This window comes from Malania oleifera, chromosome 9 (assembly GCF_029873635.1).
Source record: "Malania oleifera isolate guangnan ecotype guangnan chromosome 9, ASM2987363v1, whole genome shotgun sequence".
Taxonomy (NCBI): Eukaryota; Viridiplantae; Streptophyta; class Magnoliopsida; order Santalales; family Ximeniaceae; genus Malania; species Malania oleifera.
Window position 1 is genome coordinate 84565865 of NC_080425.1, and position 10117 is coordinate 84575981.

General features: G+C 36.5%; 1 protein-coding gene across 1 annotated transcript; it reads right to left on the minus strand.

Moving 5' to 3' along the window:
• Positions 1 to 550: 550 nt before the first annotated feature.
• On the minus strand, positions 551 to 7808 carry LOC131164160 (U-box domain-containing protein 35-like). Its single transcript, XM_058121153.1, has 9 exons — positions 7280 to 7808; positions 6878 to 6975; positions 6500 to 6621; positions 4979 to 5185; positions 4215 to 4422; positions 3562 to 3663; positions 3023 to 3448; positions 1513 to 2272; positions 551 to 991 (listed from the first exon to the last, which is right to left on the minus strand). Exons 1-9 carry the CDS (start codon positions 7443 to 7445, stop codon positions 969 to 971), a joined length of 2112 nt encoding a protein of 703 aa, XP_057977136.1. The 5' UTR covers positions 7446 to 7808; the 3' UTR covers positions 551 to 968.
• Between the last annotated feature and the right edge of the window lie 2309 nt (positions 7809 to 10117).

The following is a 10117-nucleotide window of genomic DNA, read 5'->3' on the forward strand; positions in this document are numbered from 1 at the left end:
ACCCTAATTGAATTAATATTTTAAAACCGCTGATAATAATTGAATTAATAAATAATCTAATCATTAATAAAAATTAAACAAAAGTTTACATAATCATTAATAACAATTGAAATATAATAATTTTTACAACTAGAATTGAGTTACTTTATGAAAAAATAAATATAACAATTAATATTTAAAACATTCTCATAATTGAATTGATTAGCATGTAAAACATCTTGATAATGTTGTAATTTTATTTTTTTTAATTATTATTAATGTTTTTGTAATCACTATTGATAATTAAATTAATAAATTGGGTAACATCCAAAAATATAAAATATTAAAATATTATTTTAATAATTTAATCCATAAGAATATTTTTAGTATGATTTCACAACTATTTTTAAATTTTTAAAATTCAATTGTGAAAACCACATTCAACTATATACTTAATATTATGGTATTATACTTTAAATATAAAATATAAATTTTTAAAATGTGCAAGACATGGATGTTCTATGTGCCCACGAAAAAAAAAAATATCAATGGATGCAAATTTGCACAACAATGGGAAAAATACTTCATGAATGTTTATTGCTATGGTGAGTTGAAGTCATTTGTTGAAGCAGTACTAGAAGCATACTCTGCAATAATTCTGATATTTTAAAGCAAAATACATGAGTTTCTTTAACTGAGCCATGGGGACAAGTTACAACCTCACAACACCAACCTCACAATGTGTTTTTTATTGCGACTTTCTTTCTTTCTTTCTTTCTTTCCTTCTTCATTTCTTTTTTTGTTTGTGTGTTTTGTGTTTTGTGTTTTGTTTTGTTTTTTGTTTTTGTTTTTTTGTTGGGCTCTCCCTATTGCACTAGGAGGAAGGAAACTCGCTGTTACAAGTCAATCTTCAGCCTCCATCTTCTGGTTTCAGCTTGATTAGTCTGCCATGTTCTGATATTGAACTTTCTCAAGTATCCATTTCCACGTCAGAAACGTCCCTGGCTACTACCTGAAACATAATAAGCCACATCAGAATTGTCTCATTGCTTCCTGAATCTCTCTCTCTCTCTTATGGGAACTTCTATGAACATGTATTAAATCTTCCAAATTAGCAGCCTAAATGACAATTGCTTCTCCATTTGTCATTCCTTCCAGTTGAACGACAGAACCGTTAGTAGCATGTGATTTTCACACGCTAAAGCAAGCGTGTTCACTGTTGTCAGGCTACAAGAAAGAAGGATAAGAAGAAGAAAATGTGGTAGAGTAAATGGGGGAATTATCATCAGCAAAATTGGCACCAACATTGAGGAAACGATAAAACAGCATCACAGGATCTTATATAGGCTGGGGTTTTATAAATTGGTCTGGCTGCAAGACCCAAGATGGTGAGGAAGAGGAAAAAATGTGGAACCATATGAACATTTGCTTATTTGGGGTGTCATCCCTCCATTTTCCAATGACCAGATAGAGTTTATGTCATAGTAAGCTATTATGAATAAAGCGCAGAACAAGATTTAACACAATACTAACCTGATTCAAATGACCCATATGCGCCTGAATCAAATGAATTTGGTCCACTACACATGCCTTTGAAATCCCCATTATCCTTTCCAAGGTTTCTGAGATGCTGCAGCTGGGGCAACACCACGGACCCAAGGTCTGGCCGGTCCTTCTTCCTCAGCTCACAACATTTTAAAGCCATTTTTGCAAATGATAGAGCCTCTTCAACAGGCCAATCTTTCACTGATTGATCAAGTATATCTGCAAATGTTCCTCTCTCAATAGCTCCTTCAACCTTGAGGGCCAAGCCCATTGGCGGCATTGCTGTAATAATTTGCAACAACATTACACCCAGTGAATATATGTCTGATTTCACACCCAACATTCCAGTTTGTTGATACTCCGGGTCTATGTAGCAAAATGTCCCAGCTGCCGCTGTCATGTGATAATGAGTGACGCTATCGGCTACAGATTGTGGAACAAGCCGCGCTAAGCCAACATCACTGATTTTGCTCACATAGTTTCGATCTAAGAGAATGTTGGCAGGCTTGAGATCACGATGCACCAAGGGCTCTGGTTTTGCTTGGTGAAGGAAAAGAAGAGCTGTGGCAATTTCTGTTGCTATTCTGAAGCGAGCCTGCCATGAGATTGGGCGAGAGTTGTTTTTTCGGAAGAGACGGTCTTCCAAGCTTCCATTATCCATGTACTCATACACAAGGCATCCATACTCGGCGCAAGCACCTAGGAGGAGAACCATGTGTGGATGTCTCATGCAGCTTAGTACCTCAACCTGCATATTGAAAATCATGATGGAAAGAGAACAATGGATAAATATTTTGGAAATATACACACAACAGAACTCCTTCAATGGCACGAGGTTCAATTGTACCCATAAATTTCAGTAATCATTTTCAGTCTTGTATGTAAACACCAGTCAATAAGTACGTTTGAGCTCTCTTATACGTTTTATTAATTTTTCCAGTCATGCTTTGACATAGATAAACCGGTACTAGAGCAAAAGGCAATATGGTGGTGGTGAAGGATTTATTCCTATGATTTGTAAACAAGAAGTTTAAATGGTGTATCAATTTGCATATGATTAAATTTTATCCTACTCAGTTCAACAAAATTTACGAAGCCAATGAAGAGGAAAACACTTATAATTTTGGGCGTGCTTTCCTTTTTTTAGGACAATCTATGAGGTCTAACATAAATTACAGTCTTCAGTCAGTTTTGCATATAAACCATGCACTTTATTTGCTGCAACCTTCGTTTGTACCTCCTTACCAGTAATCTCTTCTTTCACCAAGACCTAACCTTGTATTTTCTTATCCCCATAAGTTGATTAAACTATTTTTGGTGCCACATAGTCACCAAAAATGTCAATAGTTTCAACGTGGCAACCATTAAGGATCACATTATTATAATAATACCATACATGATACAATTATGTCTTGTGCACCTGTCTCAAGATTATTTGTCAGTTACTGGAACTAATTAGATGCAAAAGAGTTTCATTCACTAGGAAAATATTGAATACCTCTTGTTGGAATTGTTTCCTCCCTTGTGCTGCATCTGGCCTCAAAACTTTAATGGCAACAGGGGTGTACTCAAGGGTGGCTTTATAAACAGGTCCATATCCACCTTCACCAATTTTCAATGAACTTGAGAAGAAATTTGTGGCAGCTTCAATCTCTTGAATGGTGTATTGCCTGTACATAAGAGGTCTGTCACCATATGCACCTGTTCCTCTTTCCTTCTCGTCTCCCCCTCGCGTCTTCATTTCCGCTTTCTTTCTTTTTTCAGCCTCCATCTCTGCTAACCATTTTGTCATCTGCGCTGCTTCCATAGCAGTCTGGTTCTTCCGCTTTTCTGCTGCCATCATAGTCAATGCAGCCTCTTCAGCAATTTTTGCTTCCTCAAACTTGTTTGCATCCAGAGTCATTTGTTGATGAAGCTCTCTTTCCTAGAAACATATATACCCACTCTTTCATGTTTACATAAAAAAGGACGTATCCTAATACTATTATGTTCTTGCTACCATCATAGGCAGTCAATTAGTTAAAGCTATGATCTTACCCTCTGTTTGGCCGAGACAGCTTCTCTGCAGGCAGTATTGTACATGTCCATTGTTTGCTTAAGTTCAAGCTTCAATCGTCTCATCTCAGCCTCCATCTCACCCTGCAAGGTAACTCATCCAAATGAGAACATGCACTCAATTGTAGATTGCCCTACCAATAGTGAAGGGAGCTTTTAAATATGTGTGATCAGAAAGCATTTGTGACATGACTGCAGATCCTCTGCCTCTTCTACCACTGTAATCTCTGCCTATATTAATTTGGCCACATTATCATCATAAAACTAGCTCAATTTATGAGATTGTAGACAACTTTTGTTAAAGGGACATCATGTAAAAAACTTATATAGTCAAATAAGAGCACATTGGATGGTGCAGATCCAAAAAAGGCAACATCTTTCTTTATCTTTTCATGAATCCCACCAGGTTGATCAGTCTGTAAAATGAGAGAATCTCTGGTGTCCACATTCATGCCATGTTAGCTTGTTCAATTTGATCAAGTTGATCAGCCTGTAAAATGAGAGAATATCTAACATGTCCACGCTCACACCAGTTTAGCTTGTTCAATTTGATCACATGGTCATGATATCCACTGTCAATTAACCATAGACTTCATAGTGCCAGAATTTCATTACACATCATTTAATGGTCTTACCGTGCCAAGAGAGGAGACAGAACTCACAGAACTTCCTGTCCCACAGGAGAATTCTAAATTGTCAGAAGATGCATCCGTTGATCGGAAGCTGAAGGGCCCTGTAAAGCTGCTATCTGACGTAGAATCTGGATAAGCAGGCTTGTGAAATGGTATATTGAGATTCTCCCTTGAAAATGTAGGTGAAGAATTCTTGCTGCCAATTGTGAACCTGTTGTGGGGAATTTTCAGTGAGAAATCGCTGCTCCTTTCAAAATATCTGTCAGAACCTGCACTTCTCCAACTTCTCCGACTAGAATTTCTATATTAGCAAGAAAATATAGAAACCAAGGAAAAGTGCAGGGGATCTTAGCTTTTCAAATCAAAAGTGAAAAAATAAATAAATAAACAAGAAAGTTATGGATCACCACGGCCCTGTATTAGCATCAGTACATTTGACACGTTAAGTTCCTAAATTTCAATACTAGATGGCATGATCCAAATGCAGGATTGTGAGTGTCAGCGGTCTAAATGAGATGACAGTTTCAACCACTGTTCCAGGGATATATCCCCTAACATTGCAGAAACTTTCGGCAAACCAATATCTATCCAGCCTTTGTCTATCATGAAAACTTCTGTACTCAAATCTATTTAATAACATCTTGTATGATTTGGACCATGAAGGACCAATGAATTGTTGGAATGCACATAAGTAATTGGAAGCTTTGATAGTAATATTGTGTTTTATAATGCCGACAATAAATAAGGGAATGTAGCAGTGTTGTTACTTGCTCAATGTTTGGGGACTGTCAAGCAGATGGTGCGGCATAAGTTTCTGTGGAGGTGACAGACTTGCAAGCGGGGCTCTGCTATGTGCCACACTTCTAGTTGCAGGTCGGACAGTCTGAACCTTCCCTTTTGAAATAACATATACTGAACAGAAGTCTGGAACAGATTTTATAAGGCTACTGGGCACATCTGGAGGTTTAAATTTCCTACATAAATGCAAAAAGCCAACAAAAAGAGAATATGTTAGAAGGAAAACTTCTGAAATTTCAGTGGTCAGACAGCTTTAACTGCCTTAAAAATACTAGTGGCAGGTGGGAATAGCATGTGGATGACTTGATTCGGCAACCACATACCATTCATTATAGCCTTTACTTTAAATTACAAATGTCATATTACAAACATATGATGCATGCTACAAATCTATGCTACTACTTTACCAGAAAAACAGATTCAATTTGCGACTGGATCCTCTGTCCCCTCCCGATCCCATGTGCTAGCACCAGAGGAGTCCAAAGGTGTGCTTGATACACATGGATGAGCACTAACTTGACCCAAAAACTTAAGTCTATTGGGTCTTGGTTTACACCATGTATATAAGCACTCATCAAATATAACTTTTTCAATGTGGGACAAACTTCACAAGTGGAATTCTCAACAATCTCCCCTTCACTTGTGAGTTCCAACTGCTCCCCCTTGAATGTAAGCCATCTTCTCCCTTACGGGACAAATTTTCCAACAATTTGCTCAAGTGAGCCATCTTACGTGTCTCGGATTGTATTCCAAATGGCGCCTCCAAACCAATCCTACCTCCCACGTCTTGACCCAATTTGGATCTATCTTTGCAGCTTAGATGATCCTTCTTAACCTTGGTCACACACTCCCACATCCAGAGTTATGAACTGTTGGCTCTGATACCACTTGTTAAAACCGAAGGAGTCCAAAGGTATGCTTGATACACATGGATGAGCACCAACTTAACCCAAAAGCTCAAGTCTATTGGGTCTTGGGTTACACCATGTATATAAGCACTCATCAAATACTCCCTTTTTCAATGTGGAACAAATTTCACAAGTGAAATTCTCAACACCATGCACTGCAGTCATTGATCTTGTGAGACAAATGAATAGGATGACAAAGGATCTTGATCAGTAGTAGAATCTTGAATCCAAATTTGATATTTTAGAACAGGAGAATGATTGGCGAGTTAGTTACTTCCTCTCACCATGTCTGTTGGCTTTAGCAACTGATAAATGGTAATGAATGCATGGGCACGTGCATCGGTAAAGTTGGGAAAATCAAGTAAAACTAGAATCCAAGTTCCCACCCCACCCAAACCCACTCCCACCCTCACAAAAAAAGCTGCAACATTTGACTGCATGTTACTTTTCCCCCTTCCTTTTAGACATTTATAGACAATGGATGGTTAAAATCTTTTAAAATGAGCAGCATTGTATGCTTCATGCAGTACGTTATTCAGCATGTAGCAAGAGAGAGAGAGAGAGAGAGAGAGAGAGAGAGACCTTGTAAGAGCACTCCGATTTGAAGCACCAACAATAATGCAGCCAATAGCATTGGTATTGATATAATCAATAAGAGCGCTGGAAATGTTAAGGTCATGAAGGACAATGTCCTTGGAGTCAATCTGTAATCATAACCATTCAGAAGAATCAGTTTCTCAACCAACTTAAATTGCAATGTTGAAATCAATCCACAACATTGTTCTGTGAAAACTTCAGTCCATATCAATCATTGTACTGAGTTTGTCTCGGGATATCACCTCTCCTATTCTTCACATCCCAAACCTTGTAGGAGGCCATGTTTCTCACTAACTAAGAAAGAAAATATAAAAACCAAAATACCATAGCCAGAAATGCTATTTTGTTGGTTTCATTACTCACCCCTTTTCGGGCACAGAATCCACGGTAGGGAAGGAACAGCCTTCTCATCTCACTTTCAGTTGGTGGCAGAGTTCCTTTGGGCATTGCACTGAAATCATCTTCGGAACCCAAAGAACACAAATCAAAAACATACATCAATGTTGAATGCACTTAGAGCATATTCTAGTCAAACAAGATATGCACAGCATACTCAAATTAAAGCAGTTCTTAACAGGGGCATTTCTTCATAGACATCATCTGCATCTTTATTTTCTCAAAAAAAAAATTAAGCAATTTCCATTTGAGAAATACCAATCTTATAAAATACTAAAACATACACCTATGTGATATTCCATATAAAATTGATCATCGTTTACTGATACATTTACATGAATTTTGGGAATGGGAGATCGAGGTACCTACAAGGTTGTGCGTTGAGGGTCCTGACATGGACGAGCAGGCAGGGAAGGGCCTTGCTCAAGATATTGTCGACGGCCCATTTGACGGCGGACTGGCAGTTCTTGTCGGTGTCAATGGCAATAACCGTCAAGATCGCGCCGTCCTGAGACGGCGGCGCCTGAAGAGCCATGTACGCAGAGAAACTAATCTAGATTGCGGGCAGACGGCGGCCACGGGCAGGCTCCGGCGGGGACGGGAATGGCACCACCACTACCGCCGTCCACCACAACCGAACCACCTTCCCAATTCTCCGCAGAGGGAGAAAAATGAGAAGTTCCTTCAATGGCTCCCCTCTCCCTCTCTCTCCGTTTCGGCAATGACCATGTCTAAATTTGGCGGGAGAGGTCGGTACCCTCCTACCCCAAGTATGGAAAATTTTGTTTTGGTACGAGGATTTGACTTGGTCATTTGGTTGTCTCTTTCGGGTTTAGGATTGGCATAGATCAGCGTAGAGGAGAGGACCATCCTCCGGTAACCAGACACGCATAACGCGTATTTATGAAAATCGATGCAACGGTTGGTTATATAGTTTGATTATTTTTAATAAATTAGTATCCATTTGTATGCAAAGGATATTGGTATATTATTTGATGATTTTTGTTAAATTTATATCAATGTGTGTGCAGAGGATATTAATATATTGGCTATTGTATGATTTACAGTTCTTGCATGCATTGACTGAGGAGAAAATTTTTGGCCTTTTCTCGGAATCAAAAACAAATTTATCTTCTCATCCACTATCTTATGGCTCTAAATAGATTGAAAAAAAAAAACCTTTTATCTACCAATGAAATTAATTATTTGAGAAAAGAAAAGAAAAAAAATTACAAATTATTTCTCATTATATTTTTTCTCTATAAAATTCATAATATTTAAAATAAAAATTTGTTCCAATAAGAAAAATTAAACGTTAATGATGCCTACATTAAAATTTTGTTTATTTGCTATATATGTTATTTTATTTTTCCAGTATCTTTCTTCTTCTTCTTTCAATCCCAAAAGCTACATGATTTTAAGGGTGAGGCGAGAATAATCCCTTTTTCATGATCATGTACACAGTATATACGACTTGGTGAATTAGGATTAATGCATAAAATTTTAGATAAAGCATTTTAAAATAAAGCTTCTTACATCTTTTTTAACCCATATGCACACATTTGATATATAAAAATAGATTCATTCATTTTTATTTTATTTTTTTGTTCCATTTCACAAACTCACGCATTTGTTATGCAATTAAGATTTGCTTATTTATGTGAAAATTTCGTGCAAAGTTTTCCTATTTAAGTAAGTTGCATACAAGTTTATACATAGTTTTAATTTTATGCAAAGCTAATTTAATATTATTGGCTCTAGCATTATCTCTATTTTTGTGGTAGTCACTTACTCTTCACGTGTATGTATGGACAACTTATATTTCAAGAATGATATTAGTAAGTTGTTCTGGTTTTATAAAATTTGGACCATTAACGAGACAATATCACAAGTTTAATTGCAACTCTTTGTACCATACATGTCCACTTAAAGTGGAGGTGTACTAAGTCCCTTCTTAGAACCAATTTAACAAATATGTTTATCATTATGCCACTAATCATAATTGTCAAAAGACTATTATAAACTCCAAAATTTGAAATAATTGAGAATTAAAATAACATTATTTTTTAAATGAATTAACAAAAGTTAATGAAAGCTTATTGTCCAAAAATGTGCACCCATCTGCAGCACCACCAGACATGCCAAACACCTCGCACGGTTGTATTCTTTTAGTACCGTTGAATAACTTTATGGTTGGGAGATTATTACCATCGACAAAGTTGATTTAGTAAAAATCTTTTGTTGTCAGTGAAGGGTGATTTGGCAAAGCATAGTCACAGAGGCACCACCGGGGATGTTGCGAAAAAAAAGAGTCATCATAGTTGTCATGGCATAGCGACTATGGCTTGTGGTGCCAAAATGTAGTTGTGGCTACCCCAAATATATATATAAAAAAAACATTTTTTCTAGCATTGATCAGTTCATGTACTTGCTAATTTAAGCATCCATGGTACTTTCAGAAACCCGTTACTTTTTATTAATGATCTTCCAATCGAGGAGAATTTTGTGCATCAATAATAGCATAAGAGTACTTTGGATTGAAGACTTATTTATTTAAAAATTTTAGTCAAAAATTAAATAGAAGGGGATACTAAAACATCTTAAACATAGCAACCTTTTTTGTGTTTAATTTATTAAATATTACTATTAATGTTGAAAGTTGTCTAATAGTTCACCTACGGTATATATCACCTACTTGGCTCATTTGTCTTACAATTTGACCCTTAAAAGCTACCCCTTTTGGTGGTGGGGTGAGTGTTGACTTCCAAAGTCAAAGTTTCTCTTGGTGCTAACTAATGTGTGATTTTAGGCACTAGTTTCATACATCATCACGACATTTTAGTCGAAGGGAAGATTCTATGTACGTCATATTAATTTTTAAACCCTTTTTCACACTAATTGTCGATGTTAAAAATTATCTCTTGTTCACTCGAGGTATTAACAATTTTAACTCAAGTGCCTCATCTATAATTTTAATTACCTCTAACATGGATGGGTGAGTTTTGACTTCATAAGCCAAAAAGTTTCTCGACTCTTAACTACTTAAGAAGGAATTACTAGGTAGATTAGGTTTATCATGTCATTCATAGGCTAATCTAATAAAGTAGTGACAACTCATACACTAAATTTGTAATGATCTCAAAAATTATATGCATGAAGGTGTTAAAAAAATAAAATAAAATAATAATAATATTATTATATTAAATT

Excerpts from the sequence above, each read along its gene's own strand:
- LOC131164160 (XM_058121153.1), bottom strand. The coding sequence starts at position 7,445 with ATGGCTCTTCAGGCGCCGCCGTCTCAGGACGGCGCGATCTTGACGGTT. Across the intron at positions 2,273-3,022 it reads GGAAACAATTCCAACAAGAG|GTTGAGGTACTAAGCTGCAT; the intron begins GTATTCAATATT and ends TTCAATATGCAG. Across the intron at positions 992-1,512 it reads ATATGGGTCATTTGAATCAG|GTAGTAGCCAGGGACGTTTC; the intron begins GTTAGTATTGTG and ends ATTATGTTTCAG.